The 21888-nt window shown below is 41.1% G+C and overlaps 4 protein-coding genes and 1 non-coding gene across 5 annotated transcripts; 4 read left to right on the top strand and 1 right to left on the bottom strand.

The window, feature by feature from the left end:
- Positions 1-2: 2 nt before the first annotated feature.
- LOC146983316 (interferon-induced very large GTPase 1-like) lies at positions 3-4712 on the top strand (the record flags this gene model as incomplete). The annotated part of the gene is made up of 1 exon (XM_085785611.1): positions 3-4712. A coding segment is annotated over one exon (4710 nt), but the record flags the coding sequence as incomplete, so codon positions are not given.
- A 1032-nt stretch (positions 4713-5744) lies between these two features.
- LOC146983315 (galectin-2-like) lies at positions 5745-7291 on the bottom strand. The gene is made up of 4 exons (XM_085785610.1): positions 7283-7291; positions 7078-7187; positions 6163-6334; positions 5745-5949 (listed from the first exon to the last, which is right to left on the bottom strand). Exons 1-4 carry the CDS (start codon positions 7289-7291, stop codon positions 5803-5805), a joined length of 438 nt encoding a protein of 145 aa, XP_085641736.1. The 3' UTR covers positions 5745-5802.
- Positions 7292-8365: 1074 nt separating this feature from the next.
- Positions 8366-14610, top strand: pick1 (protein interacting with prkca 1). Its single transcript, XM_085784823.1, has 13 exons — positions 8366-8514; positions 9068-9141; positions 9354-9465; positions 9609-9737; positions 10606-10672; positions 10804-10893; positions 10987-11040; positions 11194-11256; positions 11393-11526; positions 11777-11869; positions 11986-12036; positions 12220-12364; positions 12734-14610. The coding sequence occupies exons 2-13, from the start codon at positions 9101-9103 to the stop codon at positions 12994-12996; spliced, it is 1242 nt and encodes a 413-aa protein (XP_085640949.1). The 5' UTR covers positions 8366-8514; positions 9068-9100; the 3' UTR covers positions 12997-14610.
- A 245-nt stretch (positions 14611-14855) lies between these two features.
- trnar-ccu (transfer RNA arginine (anticodon CCU)) lies at positions 14856-14928 on the top strand. Its single transcript has one exon. It is a non-coding gene; the product is annotated as a tRNA-Arg (tRNA).
- A 246-nt stretch (positions 14929-15174) lies between these two features.
- On the top strand, positions 15175-21805 carry plbd1a (phospholipase B domain containing 1a). The gene is made up of 11 exons (XM_085784819.1): positions 15175-15305; positions 15870-16092; positions 16423-16506; positions 16939-17080; positions 17578-17718; positions 18684-18828; positions 19166-19366; positions 19664-19804; positions 20342-20527; positions 20743-20849; positions 20952-21805. Exons 1-11 carry the CDS (start codon positions 15236-15238, stop codon positions 21126-21128), a joined length of 1617 nt encoding a protein of 538 aa, XP_085640945.1. The 5' UTR covers positions 15175-15235; the 3' UTR covers positions 21129-21805.
- The last annotated feature ends 83 nt before the right edge of the window (positions 21806-21888 follow it).

The following is a 21888-nucleotide window of genomic DNA, read 5'->3' as shown; positions in this document are numbered from 1 at the left end:
TGAAACAGGAACATGAAACATCTGAGGAAAATCTAGCTCGTACTTTTCTTCAGAGGTTGATGATGTTAAACTACAGAGCCAGGTATATTCCTGTAAGACAAGATGGTGCTTATGTGAGCCATTCAGAATCTGTTGCAGTGTCTGAAACTTGTGATTTTGATACTTTTATGAGCACTAATGTTGAGTGTGATCAATCAAACGAGACCCATGTTCATCCAATGGACGTTCAAATGGCAGTGTTTCACTGCTCAGACAGCTTCCTGAAGCAGAACATGATGACAAAGCTCTCACAGTGTCAGTACGCCTTACCTTTGCTAGTTCCTGACCCAGTCACAATGGATGTTGAGTGTCCTCTGTGGACATTCAGACAGATAAGAAAAACATGGAAGATAAGTGAAATCAAAGATGATTCAAACATCATCACCATGAAGAGTTTGCCTATCTGTGAAGCAGAGACACCCATGGTGTCATTTCTGCGCCTGGGTTCACTGTCAGTGTCTAAATCTCAGCTGATCAACACCTTGATCAACGACCGTCACAACACCTTCTTCCACAGAAACTGTCCAGGTAGCACCAAGTCTCGCCATCTGATGGATGGTGTGGCAGAGATTGCCTGGTACTGTCCTGCTGGCAAACCCAATGATGCCTTCACTGACTGCACTGCCTTCTGTAATCTTCATGGTGATGCTCTGTCAATGAAAAAACAACGTGGCATACTGTCTGAAAAATCTTCGGTCAATGTTGTTCTTGTGCCAAATCTGGAAAAAGGTAACACACGTACTACAGTAATCTCAGATCTTTTTAACGATCAAAAACCTCTCATCTGTCTCATTGCTGACAATGATTGTGGTGCAGTTCAGATAAAAAAGGGAAAATACAAAATAGGTCTAAAAGACAGAAGTCAGTCAGATGTTTCTGAAGAACTAAGAAGGATCATTAGAGAGATCTTGTCTGGACCACATACATCCTTCCAGCTTGAAACCATGGCCAAGGTCTCTGGAATCAGAGTGGATGAAGATGACACAGTCTGTCAAACAGGGAAATCTGCTGCTATGAAGATAGTGGATTTACTTCAGAGGATGGATGTTTCAAAAATCAAAGATAAATTCCTCCCTTGTCATGGCCGACTGTGGCATGAGTGGTGCACCGTAAAGAAAGAACTGTATCACCTCAAAGGAAACACTGAGAAGGAGAAAAGTGAAAAGGAAGAAAAACTGATAAAAATACGGCAACAACAATGTGATGCTTCCTGCAGTGAACTGGTGAAGTTGTTCATTGAAAGTCTCTCAACTTTGACATCAAAAGACAAAGAGTATTTCCTGAAATGGACTCAGATCTTAATGGATGCCCTCTCCACAGATGATCTCACCTCAATTCTCCAAAGATATGATGAGAAGTGGTCTGAGGTCTTGGCCCTGAAGAAGAAAGACGACCAATCTGATCCCACTAATGAGAAGCTGTCTGAGGCCTCATCCCTGAAGGAGAATTGTGACAAATCTACTGAGTTAAAAAGAAAACAGACTGAGCTTGAAGAAATATCAACAAAACTACAGTCAGCAACTTTTGGCTTGGAGCACATCTTCAGAGAAATGGGACAGATCTATGAAGCCCATAAGTCTCTGCAGGGACAAACACAGAGGAGACAGACTGACTGGTCTAAATTCCCTGAGCTGGCTGCAGAGCTGATGATATCAGGACACCCCATGGAGCTGATGGATGGTGATGCAGCTCATGTGCCTCTAACATGGGTCACTAGTCTTTTAGATGAAGTCATCAAGAAACTGGGCGACCAGAGAGTTTTTGTGTTGTCAGTTTTGGGCGTACAAAGCAGTGGAAAATCAACCATGCTGAATGCCATGTTTGGGTTACAGTTTGCAGTGAGTGCAGGCAGATGCACCAAGGGTGCCTTCATGCAGCTGGTCAAAGTGTCGGAGGAGATGAAGACAGAGTTGAAGTTTGACTATGTTCTGGTGGTGGACACTGAAGGACTGCGTGCTCTTGAATTAGCAGGTAACACCACTCTTCACCACGACAATGAACTGGCAACATTTGTTGTTGGTCTGGGAAACATGACACTGATCAACATCTTTGGAGAGAATCCAGCTGACATGCAAGATGTTCTGCAGATTGTTGTTCAGGCTTTCATGAGGATGAAGGAAGTTAAACTTTCTCCAAGTTGTGTGTTTGTTCACCAGAATGTTACAGATATTTCAGCTGCAGAGAAAAACATGGATGGAAAGAGACGCCTGCAAGAGAAACTGGACCAGATGGCCCAACTCGCTGCCAAAGAGGAGGTTTGTGATGTCAAGTGTTTCAGTGACGTCATTGCATTTGATGTGCAAAAAGATGTGAAATACTTTGCCCAGCTGTGGGAGGGAAGTCCACCGATGGCTCCTCCTAATCCAGGTTATAGTGAGAGCGTCCAAGATCTGAAGAACTTCATCATCTCTAAAGCTTCACAGTCTGCTGGGTTTACTCTGTCACAGTTCAAAAGCAAAGTTCAGGACCTGTGGGAAGCCCTACTGAGTGAAAACTTTGTCTTCAGTTTCAAAAACACTCTTGAAATTGCAGTATATAGAAATCTTGAGGTTCACTATGGGAACTGGACCTGGTCCCTGAGGAGCAACATGTTGACCATTGAAAATCAGCTGTATAACAGAATTGAAAATGGAAAACTGGACAAAGTTGAGCTCAGTCATCTTTTTCATGAAATGAGTAACACATATGAAGAGACCATAAAAGATATGACAAAATACTTTGATGATGACAAAGACAAAGAAATGTTGGTTCAGTGGCGAGGCCAATTTGAAATCAAGATCAAGGAGTTTCATGACGAACTGCTGAAAGGAGTGAAAAGAAAACTGGATGAAGTTATCCAGCAGAAGAAGGCTTGTAAAAAGCTTGATGATAAGAAGACAGAGTTTGAGAACAAGCTGCTACAGAAGAGCAAAGAGCTTGCTCAGCAGTTAAAAGACAAGGCAAAAGATGAAGAGGAACTTAAACAGCAGTTTGACTCTGTTTGGAGTGGCTGGGTGAGAGAACTGACTGCAGATACAAAACCGATTGAAGACATCGACTTGGAGGAAGATCAGACAAAAATCCTTCAAGAACTTGGATTTGAATGGGCTCTTATAGATGAATGCAGAAAAAATGGCAAATACAAGAAAATAGCAGAACTTGGTGATTACAAGGATTATGTGACTCACACCAAGCATCAGGAGCAGAGTGATGAAAGGACCTTAACCAAAGTCCTGCAAAAAGGTAAACAAATGTTGAATTACATTACTACATGGAATTCACAGCAGGAAAACCGACAGCTGTTCAGATCCCTGAGTGACAATGTTGCCAAACAGTCACTTGATATAATCAAGAACAAACCTGTAGCTACAAGAGGTTACAGGCTAACTTATTTGCAAGAAGTGGCCAAAAATGTCAAAGAGAAAGTGACAGAATTTGAATCAGAGAGGAAATATGCTCTGAAGAAGAAGTTTACAGTTGATCTGTCACTGTATGTGTTGGACAGAGCAGGACGTTTGCTTTCAGAGTCCCACAACGAATTCAAGAAGAAGAATGATGCACACGCTTATTTAGAAAGCAAAAGAGATCAATATTACAACGCTTTCAGAAGCTTCTGTAAAGGAAGCTCTTCTGCTGTCGTACTCGGAGAGATGATCTGTGACAAACTGAAGGTTTCCACTGTTGAGGCTGTCTGTAACAAGACTGCCATTGGTCTCGCTGGAGAGATGCAGAGTAATGTTTCAGCATTCAATGGGAACAGACTGAACCTGGAGAAACATGTGTTGAAGTCACTGGCAGAGAAAGAGGACTTTGATGATTTCATCACCTACATCCATCAACCAAGGCAACAAGTAGAGAGGTTTATCAAAGAGGAGGTAAAGAAATACATCTTCACATCACACACAGACAAAGCACGAGATATACTCAAGAAAAATGTTGAAGACCTGAAAAATCTTGTGAGTCAGGCTTTATTTACTGCAACAGACAACGTCAAAACTGAGAAAGGAGATACAGACATGTGGCTGGAGGGAATTTACAGTTCGTTAAAAGATGAGTTGACATTTGATGTCATTTGTGCTGAAAACTTCAGAGACATAAACAATTTTGACTTTCTCAGAGAAGAGATAGAGAAAGGCCTTGAACCCATCATGAAGCAGATGAGCAGCCTCTCATTGGATAAGTTGAATGAATTCAGACAGAAGCCTGATCAAATCCTGATTGATCAGCTGTGCAAGTGCTGCTGGGAAAAGTGTCCATTCTGTGCAGCTGTTTGCACCAACACCATGGAAGATCACAGTGGTTCTGACCACAGTGTAATTTTTCATCGACCCAATGCAGTTAACGGTGTCCACTATAGAGGCACAGACATATTCTTTCTTGAATTCTGTACAACATTAGTTGCAAGTGACAAGAGATTTTACCCTTGTGATGATTCAGATGAGCTCATTCCCTATAAACTGTATCGAACTGAACCAAGGCTTGCTAACTGGAGCATTATGCCTGATGAGTCAAAACTGACATTCTGGAAATGGTTTGTGTGTCGATTTGAAAAGAAACTGGAGGAGCACTATGAATTAAAATTCCAGGGTAAAGGAGAAATTCCCAGTGAGTGGAGGAAACACAATGCTGAAGAAGCAAAAAAAGAAGCAATTGAAAGTCTGGATGAAATGTACAAATTGATCCACCCAGCATAATCCTGAGTCAAACATGAGAACATAAAAACAGTTCTCTGGCATCTCTTGGCAATCGAATCAATTCATCACACAATGAATGGGGCATAAAAACTAATATGACAACTTTCATATGAAATTAATGTTTTTTCCACAAAATTAGTATTTGTGATTATGATGGTGAAGCTGGACACAATACATCGTTTTTTTTCTTTGTGAAGAGAAGAAGAGAGAAAGAGAAATGGTGAATATGATGCATGTAAAGATGAATATTTTATTCATTCATTCATTTTTTTTATTTCTTAAGAAAGGATGTTGGATCTTGAATTGTGAGAAGGATGGTGATAAACATGTCACAAGTGATCAACTTGTGCAACCAAGAATGCAGGGGATGTTTTTTTTTTACAATCTGTGCATCTATTTCTAAAACATACTGTATATATGGAAATCATGTCAATTTAAGTTGAGTCATGTTAACGGACAGTGTTTAGCTGTGTCATGTTAATTTCATTTCTAATAATATATTATTGTACTTACATCAGCACAAGCTTTGTTTGTTCGGTCTGAGCTTTTCTGATATTCAGGCTTCATGCAAAGTCTAAGTCACGCAGATAACACATTTTATCATTACTAAACTGATCATTCAGTGACAGCACACATATATCTGTGTATTCTAACCCTTCATGTTAAAAATATGAATTGAGATATTGTGTTTCTTTTTTGTTTCTCAAATGACAAAATCTTAATATACATCTGGATCGTATCTCCCTTCAGATTTAATAAAAAATTTTTTGCAGAGGTAGTGCATTCCTTGTGACTAAATTGTGACTATAAACTGAACTTCATGTATAAATAGGTATAATCTCCCCTTAATTTAACTAAACGGTCATTCTTGTCTGTTACTGTATCTGAAGTTTAAGTGTATGTCACTATTTATGAGAAGATAATTCAAAGTAGGATTAAGCTATAGTTTATTAAAATGACCCCAAGACAACTAAAAATGATTATTCGAATTCAGACATTTTCATTCTTGTCAACAACACAACATTTTCAATAACTGCAAAGTCTCCATCTCATCTTGAATTAAACTGATGAGTTACAGCAGCTTTATATTTTAGCAGATTTTGAAGGAAGTCAGTTTGAAGTCTCCTGTAACTCTGATGTAGCTGATGACGTCCGTGCCAACTCGGTTAGGGAACTGGACCTCCTGTCCATCAGGAAGCTCCACCTCAAACACATCCCCCGCCAGCTTCAGTACAATCTAAAACAGAAACAATGATCAGAGAGTGAAACCTTTTTATTTTTAGTAGAAACACTATGAGAAACACAGAACTAAAAGTAAAATGTGGCAAGAAATTAATGGGCAAGTACATATTTTCTTTGAGCATTAAGCCTTTCAAAAAATATTTTGCCAAACTTTACAGCACATTTCATCAAGTAGGCCTATACTCATCTTCTAAACTAGACTCCTCACCTTGACGTCTGTGCCTCTCTGTAAGGGGTTGTGTATTTCCCGTTCCTCATCGCCCCAACAACCAGCAGTCTTCGAGTTGCACACAAGCACAGTTCCATCTGTGTCATCATGGAAACGAGGGTTGAAGTGCAGTGCCAGGTCGTCTGCATCACAGCCGAGGTCGATCTGGAATCTGGTGTTTAAAGAGCCAGATCACACAAAATACCGTAATCTAGAGACTATTGAACAAACCAAACTTATTGTCACACTATTTACCACATGGGTTTATAAGACACTAAACATTTAAATACACATACATTCAAGAGTGTCTAGTGTGTCGTCTTAGAGGAAAGGAGAGGATAATTACAAAGTAGAGTAGAAAACAAAACAAAACAAAGAAACAGAGCACAACAAATCAGAAACAAACAAACAGGCTTCCGGGATACAAAACAGCAGGCAGCAGACCATGATTTCATATGGGATATAATCCTTCCTGTCTCAATTTCCAAGCTCCATCAATGAATCTAGCTAGAGCGTAGATCTCCTCTTTAAAAAACCAACACAACATTATGTTCAGACATCCAGAATAAGTCTGGGTTCTTCATCTGGGCTTTCTAATACAGAGAATGTCTCAGTTTATCAGAGGACAATGAAACAGAAAATGCAACTCATCAATCAACTCAGTGTGGCAGGACGAAGGAGGGCCCAGGCAGGGTTTGAACCCTAGTCTCCCGCGTAAGAGTCATGCACGCTGACCATTCGACCAAAAGAATACATATGGCCAAGCAGCCAGGGCACATGATCAATTGGAGGCATAGTGACAGGACTGTCAACTGTCACATCAGCAATAAACCCTGTCTATCTGCACTGATACCATAATTTTTATTCTCTGAAGAGGGTAATATGAATTAAATAATCCGTGTTTTATGAGCTCACCTCTCAGCATCATGCAGAATTATTCCCTTTATTTTCAGCTGATCTCCAGCACGGAGATCCACATTCTTCAGTTCAAGTTGCTGAAAAACACAGATGTGTTGTTCAGGATTTCAAATAATTTGATTAGGTACAAAGTTAAATACCATAGTTGTTATTGAAACAGGTTTGGAAATAACCAAAACAACAACAACAGATTTAAACTTACCATGCTCATTTTGGATGTTGGTCTTGGCACAGGGACAGTCTTGTGTCTTGGGAGACAAAGTGAGGGGTGTGTTCTTAAAGTGTTTATTTATAATGTGAAGTTCAAAAGATTAACTTAAAGGACTTCTAACAGTTACAATGTGACCCACTCATCATCATTATCACCATCAAGAATCCTATTCGATGCAAAGGCCCTGCTCTGATGAATTGTTGCTGTTGAATTCATTTTGTAAATGAGATTAACTGTGTCCTTGATCACTGAACAAGAGTAACAGCTGCCACAGTGCTACTGTGAGGTGAAAAAACTAGATTCAAATTATGAGCCATGAGTAGGAAACAAATACTTATGAGTAGGCTATACTGCACCTGTGGTATTAAACCAGTATATTATTTCTTGTTTGGTTTGTAGCTCATCTTGAAAAAAGGGATATAGCCTAATTGGTTTTATTGATATTTACGTAGCCTATATAAACTAGTCTTCATCACAGTCACTCTATGCCTCTTCAATAAAGACTATTAATTATAGGCCTATGTTTTATTTGTTAGTTGTTATTTTGTTTTGTTTTGCATACAGCCTACAATCTTCAAAGTACTAGGCCTACATAAAGTGTCAGCATGCTGTCATATTTGCAATGATTTCCTATCTGATTAAGTGCTTCTACCCCCCAGGGGGTAACATCGATGATCACACGTCTGGTGGACGGTCTCAACGTGCAGGTCGACCTGTCCGGTACCTGGCAGCCCGAAACACCGTGACACATAATTTCGGATGACTGCCTTGCCTGTCGGTCACTTTTGTACGGTAAAAGGTTCCATGGTCTGCCTTTTACCTCGCTTTGACCACTTGGGGGCGGTAAAACTGATGGTCAAATCAAGCTTTTGAATTTTTTTTTATCGACTTTGTGTTGGTTACATCCATGGTTTCATATGAGACGGTCAGGGTTTCTTAGTCATTACAACCACATATTCTATTAGCCTACTATCTTTCCAACTTTCTAACCCGTCTTTGTTGCCACTGACTGAAATGTTTCGGACGGTGTTAGCCTGTTAGCAGTGCTAGCTTTTCTCAACAACAACTTCCGCTAAGGTGGCGGAAGTGACTACACAGAGTAAACAGAGCTTCTGTCGGTGGATTCAGACATTCAGACAGCTACGACCGTACGGAAATATATGTTTTCCTTTATGTGTACGGTGGGACAATTGTATGAGAAACCGGTGCGGAGTTCCTTAAAGGTACATCATTAACCCCGTGTTGACGTTTCTTAACCTGGCAGAAAGGTGAAACCTGCATTAGCCTGAACTAGCTAGCTAGGGGCTAATTAGCAGGTGTAACGTTAAGCGAACAATTTCCTTCTGGTTCCTGTCGCTACAATAAAAACATTACATTATTATTATTATTTTGGCGTAGAGGTTGTTAAGTTTAGTTTCAGACCTGCGCATATTTGGATGATTTTCAGTGAAAACTGTTCGCTAGCATGCACTGCTCGTTACCAGCTGTTGGTTCATCTGCTGCAGCAGCTGCGTCTCCTCCTCAGTCTGTGGGGTCTGGCTGCGACCTGAGGAAACTCTGCGCTGGATTTACCGGCTTTATTTTCAGCACTTTTGTATTTTACAGACATAGCATTTGCCACCAGAATGACCAGCTTCAGTACTCTTAAAAAAAACGTGTTTATACCTGAGATAAATACTCAAATTGCTGCAGCACCGACTGCCTTCATGTGTTTCTGACTTCACTAGTCATCAGGTGCAGTCACACTTTGTTAACGTTATGGACTTACACACGCAGGTGTTACCGGGACAGGAGTGACACGGTCCTGCAATGTTCACAGACATGGACTATGAGCTGGAGGAGGACAAGCTGTGAGTCACACACATGTTTTCCATTTTTATCATCTGGGTCATTAAGTCATTTAATTGAATGTGTTTAACAGTATGGTAATGTTTATAGGTCCACGTTTGTCTCATTACTGAACAAATTGTACACTGAACATTTAAGTGTTTAAGTGAATTGTCCCAAAACACGGTTAGTTATCTGCTGTGAATCTCAGGGTAACATCTCTTCTGTTTTAAAGGGGGATACCAACTGTACCCGGTACTGTGTGTCTGAAGAAAGATGCTAACAACCTGATCGGCATCAGTATTGGTGGTGGGGCACAGTACTGTCCTTGTCTCTACATTGTGCAGGTATGTGAAATAGATAAAACAACTTTGTTCTTAAATCTATGGCAGATCATTTTTGTGATGTTTCAACCATTATAATTCACAAGCAAGTCAGGAGAGAGTGTGTCATTGTCACCTTTTAAAGTGTAGCTCCTGTTGTCTCTCAGGTCTTTGATAACACCCCGGCAGCCCTGGAAGGCACACTGGCAGCAGGCGATGAAATCACAGGCGTGAATGGGAAGCCAGTGAAGGGAAAGACTAAAGTGGAGGTGGCCAAGATGATTCAAGCTGTCCAGGTACACAAGCTCTGGAGATGGAGTCACAGCCGCAGTTATTAAGAATCATTAGACACACAAGGATGTGATCAAATTAGTATTTAGTGTTTCTACCATTTTGTGAATGAATACACAGTCGTCTGTGACCAGCTCCATGCAGCACGGTCAGTTAGTAACTGAAGTAGTTAATGACAAGAATACAAAACGATCTCCAGCCACATGCAATTGCAGGTCATTTTACTTTGATTAATCTCATATGTTCAGATTAAACCATTAAAACTACCTAACTCCACACCACTATTAGCGATAACCTTTTAATTAATTAAAAACACAACAGAATAGGCTAAAGCACATGTGAACATGAATAGAAACAAATCAACTGAGTAAAATGCTACTCACACTTTTGTGCACTTTGGATTGTATTGGTGAATAGTCCCAAGAGTTTACTAATTGTGGGTGCAAACCCACCACTGGACTGTGGAGAAGAGAGACTCCACTGTCCTGCCTACCCATGCTGAAGGCCTCAGGACAATAGCTGGTAGCATTTGACATAACGTCACCAATGTAGCGTGGCTGTGTTGTTTTTGACATTCATTGTTCACACCCAGAAAAATTCCCTGACTTCCTGCGCAGTGGATTAAAGATAGGATTCAGTGAGGGAATTAAAGGATTAGACTGCGTGGCTGTTTCCCATTCAGTGCAAATACTATGTGAATTTCTCTATTTGCACCATGATGCAGGAGCAGTTCGTACATTGTTGAATTTACCCCTTTTGTTATGTTAACACATTGTATTTGAAATGTTTTTACAAGATTACATGAAAGGATCATATGCTTTATTCTTAAATATATCTGAATCATTTCTTGTTGTTGATGTAACTGTGTGTCAGGGAGAAGCAACAATCCACTACAACAAACTGCAGGCCGACCCGAAACAGGGGAAATCTCTGGACATAGGTATGTCCTCCACTACACAGATTGTTTGTTCTTATTACTATCTGTGCATATTGCATTGCATTCTTGCATCATCACAGTATCTCGTATACATTGCTGTAGTCTTTGTTTAAGACATATTTTATGTGCTTTAGTGCTGAAAAAGGTCAAACATCGTCTGGTAGAGAATATGAGCTCAGGCACAGCGGATGCTCTTGGACTCAGTAGAGCTATTCTCTGCAATGGTGAGATTATCATTATGATCATCATGAGTATATTAGTTAATTTATATAGATGGAAATGAAGCTCTTCTCATATAAACTCTTGTAATTTTCCAGATGGACTGGTGAAAAGGCTGGAAGAGCTGGAGAAAACAGCAGAGCTCTACAAAGGTAAAGAGCAATTAGATCACAACTAATGTAGATTATTGTAATAACATAATCACATTTTACCATCAGACAAGACAATAATCAAGAAACATTTAGTCTGACAGTGTTAAAGTGAGGGTCATGAAGGCTCACACCTTGTCCTGTGTTTTTCTGTAGGGCTGATGGAGCACACGAAGAGGCTGCTCAGAGCGTTTTTTGAGCTTTCTCAGACTCACAGAGGTGAGTGACACTGATCAGAGTCTGAAATGACACAACAAAGAAAAAGATAAGGCTTATGTTCTTGGTAGGTCTCTTCTTATGTCAGATTTAGTGTCTAATACGTATGTCTTTGGTGTTTGATAATGTTCCCTTTCAGCATTTGGGGATGTTTTCTCTGTCATCGGGGTTCGGGAGCCTCAGGCTGCAGCCAGTGAGGCATTTGTGAAGTTTGCTGATGCTCATCGCAGCATTGAGAAGTACGGTATTCAGCTACTAAAGACCATCAAACCTGTAAGTACAATTAACAAATTTCAATCAGTCATTGTACTAAAAGCACCCAGTCCTCCAGAGGGAAAATTATTTTTATTCTCTAAAACAGTAGAAAATCCTTTTCATCTTTAGTTTTTATTTGTCGTCTTTTGGCCTCAGGCTTAGATTTATTTCTGTGTGTGGTAGCACAAAACACATACATGTTTGTTAAGCTGTCTTGACTCAACATTACTTCAAATCAACAAATATTTTGCCTCTCTAACTTGCACAGATGCTCCATGACCTGAACACGTACCTTCACAAAGCCATACCAGACACAAAGCTCACCATCCGCAAGTACCTGGATGTGAAGTTCGAGTATCTGGTAAATCCACAGCTCTCTGTTCCTCTGCTTTACAGCACAGCTAACAACTGTAAATCTGTTAAATAATTTCACTGTTGGTCAGGAGAATAACAGGATGAACTCTTTGTGTCTTCCAGTCATACTGCCTGAAGGTGAAGGAAATGGATGATGAAGAATACAGCAGCATCGTGAGTTAACATTTTAATTCTAGTATGAGGAATAACATTAGTAGTAGTTGTATGCACTCTGTCCGCGGCCCTGCCGGGGTTTGTTCAGACTGGGTCAGATGTTTTTGAGCACTCTGGCAGTGTGTCATCTAGCTTTTTTGTGTACTTTTTAAGAAGCAGTGAGTGACGTACTTCTTCCTACAGGCCATGGGAGAACCGCTGTATCGAGTCAGCACCGGTAACTACGAGTACCGTCTGGTGCTGCGGTGTCGACAGGAGGCTCGGGCCCGTTTCGCCAAAATGAGGAAGGACGTTCTGGAGAAGATAGAGCTGCTGGATCAGAAACATGGTCCGACATTGTTTTTATATTATTGTTTGTTTGTTTTTTCATTCAGCTATTTTGTCTATCGTGGATTATGCTGCTGACACTGCAAAGTATTTAGTTACAATAAGAGGTATACAAATATGGAGCAGAAACACTGAATAATTCCAATAGTTATGTCAGGCTTTGTGTGCAATATGATTTAATAATTTGCACTTCAGAAGCACGTCAAAAAACATCTGCATTACCCCACAGTAACATGTACAACTATGGCTCTCATCATCTTCCTTCTTACTGTTTCTCTCTTCAACAACATTACTTTTTTTTTTGTCAAAGAATTTTTTTCTCCAGTGTCTCTATTTATTAATCCCACTCTTTTGTCCTCTTCACCTACAGTCCAGGACATTGTGTTCCAGCTGCAGCGCTTCGTCTCAGGCATGTCACACTACTACGACGAGTGCTACGCCGTCCTGAAGGAGGCGGACGTCTTTCCCATCGAAGTGGACCTCTCCCGCACCATGATCAACTACAGCAGCCAGTCGTTGTCCTACACCGAGGATGAGGAGGAAGAGGAGGACGGAAGAGGCGGAGAGGAAGGAGGAAGCAGCGCAGGCAGACAAGCAGAGAACGGCGCTGAGAAACTAATCGATGACCAATGAGAGAGAGAGGTTGTGTGTGTGTGTGTGTGGTGTGTGTCTATGTCTTTGTGGCCTTCTTGTGAAGATGAAGTCCACCCTATAACATATCTGTACACTTGCATTTAATGTCCAAACACTCACAAAGCAGTGATCTTTTGAGTGCAGTGTAGCAGCTGGAATGACTAACACTGTTTAGCAAAGGTGAATACTACTGAAAACTGCTGCTATAGTGCTGTATACTGCTGTGTTGGTGTTTTCCTTCTGGGGATTCTGTCAAATCAGCAACTTTGTGGGTATTTTACTGCATCAGATTACTGCAACTTATTTTTGACTATCAACGTTCTCTTAAAAAACACATTTTTGCTTTTTAAAATGTCTGTCCTCCACACATGAAGTCATCATTGAATGAATGTGCAAGAGACACAAAAAGCAGAAGGCATCTGTATTTTAACCTGAATGCTGTGGAGGGGTGCAGAGCAGGAACTGTGCGCATATGACAAGTTGTGCCTTCTTAGCTTTTAGTGTAACAAAGTCTAATGGGTCTGGGCTGTGTTTCAGTGTGTGTTTTTTGTGGATTGTGACAGTTACACCTTGACATGTGCAATTTTATTTTATTTTCTTTGCTACAAACTTGTCGCATTTTGAACAGGGGTTTATTTAGCTACCTAAATCATTATTTTGTGGTAAATGTCTATAAAGAGATTGTATCCTCCTCATAACAAACAACTGGCAAATGGCACTGGCAGATAGATGTATGAAATGTGAAAGTGTTTCTGCAGAGAGTGACTGAGACTCGGTTATGTTTCTTTATTAAGTGTTTGTTACATACAGCTGTTACGCCCCCTTTGTTTCTTCTTTTCAAGCACAGTTGTTTTAAAAACAAAAGGGAGAGCTGTGAAAAGCATCAATACCAAAGCCCTTTTTATTCAGTCTATTTTATCTACTAGTACCACATGCTTCAAGATATCCTGTTATCCTCTTAGCTCTCTCCTACATTGCTCACATCCCCTCATGTTTTGTTTTTTTTTGTCTTTTTCATCCAACCCGTACCCCAACTCTGACACTGTTTCTGTTTAGGAGAAGAAACACACACAACCTCACAGAGCTTTACCATGCTGTGGTAATGAATTTAAAAAAAAAATATAAACACTATGTGTAAATATGTTAAAGTGAGAAGGGTGTTAAAAGCCTGGTGTTGTTGAGTTTTCTTGTCATTCCAACTTTATTTATGCTTTTTGTCAAAATATTATTTAAAAGTTTTAATTAGGGTATTTCTACATTATTGTGAATTACGGTATAATTATTTTAATTCTCTGACTCCATTTGTTTTGTCTTCAGAGTGACTATCTTGTGCACTTCATGGTTGTCACTTGGGGGCAGTATTGCATTACAAACTACAACACACTGTTCTGCACGCCGCGGTGTCGGGGCTGCACTGAGGTCATTGTGGGGGATTGAAAAACACTTTGTGTATATTTCTGAATGTCTCGAAAGTTATATATTAGAGGGACCTAGGGACCATTTTTTGCACAGGTTTATTCTTAAATAGTGGTTGGTTGAAAAGAGTAGACTTGTTACCACCGTTGTTTAGTCCCACAAATAAATTATAATAACTTTAATTGCCTATTCTTGAACTTTGTCCGTCGTTCTTTTTCAATGTAACATTACTGAACATTTCATTTTGTGCCTCCTCAGCTTGAACGTTTTTACAGACTGTTGATTGTGGATGCGGTGTGCATAGAAAATGTAAAATATAACCAAGTGACATCGTATAGAAAATATAAAAGGAATATATTGAAGTACAATTCTGTCAGATATATAAATTCAGACTTGATCATACTAGTATAAAATGTTGGAAGGCAAATATGATCGGCCGCATAGCCCCAGTGGCCTAATGGATAAGGCACTGGCCTCCTAAGCCAGGGATTGTGGGTTCGAGTCCCATCTGGGGTGAAACATTTTGTCCACTTAAAATTCTGTGCTGAAGATTTTCAATAATTGTAATAGTATTTTTTCTTTTTAGGATTGCTTCCTGTGTGGTTGTAAGCCGTATGACTCTGCCGTCTATGAAAGGGCACATGTACCATGTGTTGTTCCCTTTTCCTCCGGCGCGCAGCCAATCAGGAAACGCTCCTGACGCCTCGGACTTTCCCTTCGCCTCAAAACAACTCGCTTCCTCTTCGCCCGAGCCAGCTCACCTTAGACCGATCCTTGTCTCTGTTCTGCAGTTGTTTCAGCCCGTGGCTGCGATCGCAGAGCCATGCCTTTAGTTAAGAGACTCTATGTTTTTCTTTTACTCACTGCGGCTGCGACCTTCTCCTCTGCAGACAGTAAGTAGGCCGAGTATATGTTAAGTCACGCGGGGTTGTATAAGGACCTAATGGCTTTATGTTTCCAGATTTAACAAGTTGTGTTTAGTTAAAACTATGCACGATGTATTTTATGAATGACATTTACCTGATCTTAGACAGCTGTTGTGATTTGAGGTGTGTTGAAATTGTCAACTTGAGTTGAATGTGTTTTATATGTAGGGTAATTCCCAAACTCACAAGGGCTGCTGTCACAGACATGGACGTTTTAACTTTCAGTTTTGTTCATATCAATAAATCTGTGCTTAACATGCCAGTTTGGAAACATATAACACACTAAAAGAAAATCCAGGGTTGGCATCAGGTTTGCAGGAGACTCTTTTGTAAGTCTAGTCATGTGACCCTCATCAACTGTGTCATCCGTCAATCCTGTAAATGTCAAAGTGCAGCACATTATGGAGATGTAGGATCAGTGCACCATTGGATCCCAGCATTATCTTCAAAATGCAATATGTCATATGCAAAATAGTTGGGTTTTAGATTCATTATGGGCATTTAGTTCTAAATGTCTTGATTTCCTCTCAGAGATGACAGCAGCCACAGTGTACTGGGACCCCGACCACAAAATGGTCCTGCTCAAGGAGGGAGTGCTGGAAACGGATGGGGATGGGTACGGGTACCTGAACGACACTTTGTCCAGTTCAGGCTGGAGCATCCTAGAGGTCCGTGCCGGCTACGGAAAGACCCCTGAGACTGATGAGGTCACCTTCTTCCTCGCGGGCTACCTCGAAGGCTTCCTCACTGCCCAGTAAGCGTCATGAATGTGCCTATTCCTATGGTAACATTGTCATTTCACAACAGGGCAATCAAAACGAGACAACTGTCAGTGATCAAAGGGTACAGACTGTAGCCACTGCTATCCCAAGCTCAGTGAGCTGCTGATGAGACACCAGAGAAAGATAAGACACCTTGATTTCAACACCTTCTATAACAACTAAGGACAGTACAAAATCATAAAATATGGAGGCATAGGAAACAGTCGACCAATCAGATTATCAACACCGTGTTTAAAGACTGTGAATACTGCTGTTTTCCTCAATGCATCCATTCAGTATCCATAAATACTCTCCGTCTCCAGGCAGATGATGGACCACTACGCCAACATGTACCCACAGCTGATCACCGACCCAAAGGTCCTCAAAGTGGTGCAGAGTTTCATGGCGTGAGTCTGTTCTCTTTTCCTTTTGAAGTATTAGAAACCACAGCAGCAGTACCACAGAAATGTAAGTTCATGATCATCACTGCCGTTGTCTTTCATATCCTCTTCTCAGAGATGTTCAGTTGAGCTTATGCTACGCCCAGCTCAGGGTGTGATGTCGCTCTGTGCAGTGACATGCAACACATCCTGAAAATGACCACATAGTATTATTTGTTTGGCAGAATTTCAGATTGAAAATTTTGATTTTTTTTAATGATGTTTTGGCTCAAGTTGATCATGTTTCTTTCCGTTCACATCGTCACATCTCACTTCAAGTCATTTTAAAGATGTCACTTAAAATGTATCAGTTAGACTGCATGGCTACAGGTTTTTATTCACATTGTCAATCTTCAAAACAAAAACAGTAAACAGCTAATGTGGCTCTTGTGCCTGTAGGAAGCAGGATTCATGGGTCAGAGAGCAGGTGAAACTGAACAAGAGCTCTGATCCTCTGTGGCAGCATGCCGGCTTCATCGTGGCCCAGATGGACGGGCTGCAAGCAGGAGCAAGAGACTGGGCCAAGAAACAAGGGAAAAAGGTATCAAGGCTGTAAAACATCAACTTTATTTTACCAGAGAATGTTAAATTTAGTTCATACAGCCATTCAGTTAAAAGTAAATTTAACTTTGGTTATGCTGAAGTGTCATAATTACGACAATTGTTATATTTCATTGTAAAGAGGATGAAGTTGTTTTAGAAACTAAAAAATCCTGCTGAGATTGTCATGATATTCACTTCATGTGACTGGTGCGGTACATCTTTATCCTGATTTAAAATGAGGAACCTCCAGTACAAACCCGACATGTGATCCTATATCATATTCTGCCACTCAAAAACTTTAAAGGACATGTGATCATGTGTTTTATGCTTTTGTTAAGAAGAAACAAAGAAAATCATTACTGTCTCCAAAACACTCACAATTTCTCATGATCATATTATCAGTTGTTGTTCTCTGTCTCTCACCGTGAAGTCATCAGTGCTGTTTGTTTGCATTTTGGGACTAAAACAGCTGTTTATCTGCTGTGCTTCCCACAGCCACTGTCCCTGTTTGACATCCAGTTCCTGAACGCGGTGGGAGACCTGTTGGATCTGATCCCCGCCCTCACGCCCAGCTCCAACCCCCCACTCAGAGACTTCAAACTTCCAGGGATGGGACACTGCTCTGCGCTTATCAAGGTCAGAGGTCAAGAGATGTTCTTATCAGGCTGAAACAAAGCACATACACAGCAGCACAAAGGACAACATTGTATAAACTGCTGTCCACCATGCAGCTCTTACATCAGCTGAAATCACATAGTATATTCAGGTTGGTGGGAAAAAAGAAACACTGTCCCACCAATAACAAGTTATTAACAGTTTAAGGATTCAATCTTTTCATTTTCTTTTACAGCTTGCTCTTTAGATGAGTGGATACTGTAGTCTCTTATTTCTGTTCTCCATTTTTAACACCCACACCATGATTACAGTCCAAGAGATGCAGTACATTGTTTCATTTGCTACCTAAACAAAGAACTCCCACACACTTTTTTTGTTAGCATAAGCGTGTCTTGTGTGGGTTAAGAAATCTATTTACCCACACAAACCAAATGTGTCTTCATGTGGGTAAGGGTCTGAAACCTATTGAAAGTGCAGTACTGTTCTGTGTTACAATCACATCTTACTTATGTTTAATTATGTTTATTAAGCCAGTTTTTTGGGGTTTTTTTTGCTTAATTGTGTTTTGTAGCATTTGCAAAATTTTCACCACTTGAATTACAGTTAATTATTGAGCTGCAACAACAGATTAACTCATTAAGTGGAGTCAATGAAACCTTCATGCTGTAGCGTTTTTCCAAAGATATCACTGCAGCAAAGTCACAGTGGAAGCTGAAATCCAATCCATTATTTCATCAGATGGCTTTAGCGTCACTTTACTCGCATATCACTGTAATTCAGCCTGATGTTTTTGTAGTTTAGGAAACCAAAGAGTTGGTGTGGCTGAAGAGTGTCACTCATTACTGATGCCCTGACTCCTGACCTCTGACCCTCAATTAGTATTTTGCTGCGATGCTGCTCCGTTATAATTTAAATTATTCTTCACATTAACACTAATTGTGAAAAACCACTGAAACCTGCCCCCTAACTCCACTGTTTCCCCTCAGATGCTGCCCGGCTTTGAAAACCTCCTGTTTGCTCACTCCAGCTGGTACACGTACGCTGCCACGATGCGCATCTACAAACACTGGGACTTCCGCATCACTGAGCCGCACGCAGCCACTGGAAAACTGTCCTTCAGCAGCTACCCTGGTATGCAGAGCCCAGGAACTCTTCCTTAACACGTAGAGCAATGAAATCACAGCAATTTGTTATTCTACAGTACATGTAACATTTACCACTGTTTATGTGCCAAGATATGGATTTTAAACAACAGCCTGTAATGCCCAGACGTTTTAATGGCAACAGTCATACATTCAGCGGTTGCGTTCTGCTTCTGTGTTATGGATTTGAATGCTTCCTCAGTCCTCCACCATCACACACACTGAAATGTTGTTGCTACAAAACAATGACATCATGTGTGGTGAACGCAGCTTGATCTTGAGGATTGTCAGACGTGGCCTCAGCTGACAGTATCTCCCTCCCTCAGGTTTCCTGGTGTCTCTGGACGACTTCTACCTCCTGGGCAGCGGCCTGATGATGACCCAGACCACCAACAATGTCTTCAACTCCTCCCTTTTTGACACTATCACCCCCAAAAGCCTGTTGGCGTGGCAGAGGGTCAGGCTGGCGCACAGTCTGGCACATACAGGAGAGGAGTGGGCTCAAACCTTCTCCATGTACAACTCTGGTGAGTGGAGCACATTGATGTTATTTGTAGACCGACCCAATGTGTCACCTTGTGCAAAGGAAATGCAGGAGAATTCATCACAAGCTTCACGTCTAGATTTATGAACATAACATTCAGGCTAAAACGGATTTTCAGATTTGCTTGTGAGATCATTTTGAAATAAATCATGAGAATTTGGCCGTTTTTTGCATGAATGAGTGATTATGCAAGCATGTTGCTAAATTCATCATTGAGATCCAGTCAGAGGCTTCTCAGTGCACCAACTGACAAACCGTCACTCGCTCCCGACTCTTGCAGGTACCTACAACAACCAGTACATGGTGCTGGACAGGAGCAAAGTGAAGCTGGGCCACAGCGTTGACGACGGCGCCCTGACGGTGGTGGAGCAGATCCCAGGGCTGGTGGAGTACTCTGACCAGACGCAGGCGCTACGCAGAGGTACACGTAGCAACAGGGGCCGGTTTCACAGAGATATTTCAGACTGCTCCTTAAGACCAAGTTATTGTCATGGCAACATGGTAATGATGTAGCACAAGAAAACATGGCTCATAATTTGTGGTTGTTGAGAATATGAGCTGAGCAGTTGGATACAGCTCCCTGGTGGGGTTTTTTTGTTTTTTTTTAACACATATCTTTATTGATTTTTTTGTCTTTACACAATTTCCCTCCCTCCCCCCAACCTTGAACTGGAGCCATCAGTTAAATAGCAAAAACAATGACATTTCCTTTGAAAAAAAGAAAAACAGAAACACAAAAACAATATACAGTACACCTGTCTGTCTTGGGTCGTTGTTTTTAATTTGAAGAAGTCTTTATTCACCCAGAATTCACGGCGCCATCGATACGTAGTTCCTAAAAGTCTGTCGTTGTGAAACCAGCACGAGATCTCATTTTCTGTCTCCCCACAGTATTTGTTTCATCCGTAGCAGAAACAGTTTGAGTTGATCTCTGTTGCTGCCTCTCTGCTTGCGGCAGGTTACTGGCCGTCCTACAACGTTCCTTTCCACGAGAAGATCTACACGCTGAGCGGTTACGGAGAAATGTGGCACGAGTATGGAGAGGACTTCTCCTATGATCTCTGTCCCAGAGCCAAGATCTTCCGACGCGACCAGGCCAACGTCAAAGACCTGGACTCCTTGAAGCGCATCATGAGGTTCAATGGTGTGTGGCTCGGCCTGACTATATGAGACTCACAGTCATCTGGAGCTCCATAGCAACATGAGCCCGTGCTATTAAAGATTTCATAATCTTAGGTTTTCAGTTTTGTTCCATCCCACATTGATCTCACTCCTGTTAAACAGCAGAACTCAAATGATGTTCAAATAAAATCAGTCCTTCATTGTAAATAAAAATCCACTTTGTTTGCTTGTTTCAAGACTACAGGAAGGATCCGTACTCCAAAGGCGACCCCTGCAAGTCCATCTGCTGCCGTAACGACCTGAGGTCAGAGGGGCCTTCACCGGGAGGTTGCTATGACACCAAGGTAGCATCTTGTCTCCACTAGAGGTCATGTGTGTTTTGTAGCATCAGATGCGTTGCAGCACAGCTCAGGTTTCTCTCCTTCCGTGTGTTACTCTGCGTCCAGGTGACAGATTTCCAAATGGCTGAGGACTTCCGCTCCGAGGCGGTGAACGGGCCGACCACGCAGGACGGACTCCCGCCCTTCTTTTGGGATAAATTCAGCAGCATCACCCACCAAGGTCTGCCACGGTACTACAACTTCACCTTCATCCCGATGCAGCCTCTTCTCTTTAAGCCATGAGAGGTGTGTGTGTCTGTGTGTGTGTGTGTGTGAGAGAAAGAGAGAGAGCGAGAGGCTTCGGCCTAAAGCTTTCAGGGGAATGAGTGTCCAGAGTAAAACGAACAATCTGTTATCTGTTTACACAATAATGAGGTTTAGACACTGTCAAGATGAGAGGTCACTGATCATTTTTTATTTACTGATTCTTAAAGATCAGAATTGCGTCCAACCAACACGTCCTTTTCTTTTTAAATGTAAACATTGCAGAGCTTGGCTTGAAGTTGATCAAACTGCCAATCAGATTTTAGTTTTTTTAAATGTTACATCTTACTCAGGGTTTGATGACTGATTGACTGCAGTGGTTTTATACCTGCAGCCATTTGTGCCTTGAACACTCACAGTGAACATTTTATTAAATCAATGGCTTCAATGTGTTGAAATCTTTCTGGGCTATTTTGAGATTTTTTTTTAATGCTTGAAAACACTATAATTGTGATGTCAAATGAAACAATCAGTGCAATGCCGTACTCAGGACAGTCGCTCTTCTCTGGTGATGTGATTTATGAGCATCTATTTTTGTACTGAGCTAAATGAAAATATATGTCAGGTTTGTATTTTTGTATAAGCCTGTGTTTCTTCATGTAATGCTGCACATCTGTATCCTGCTACGATTTTATGTGTTAATTAAATTTTTACTGTTGTGCTGATACCGACCTGTCCTTAATCTCTTGTTGTGCAGCACTGACACCTAATCACTGAGGTCTCATCGTTTTACAGAGCC

The sequence above is a fragment of the Trachurus japonicus genome, chromosome 8 (assembly GCF_045865225.1).
Source record: "Trachurus japonicus isolate A0001 chromosome 8, Traja_1.0".
NCBI classification, from domain to species: Eukaryota; Metazoa; Chordata; class Actinopteri; order Carangiformes; family Carangidae; genus Trachurus; species Trachurus japonicus.
Note: the sequence above shows the minus strand (reverse complement) of the source record. Positions and strands in the feature narration are given on the sequence as shown.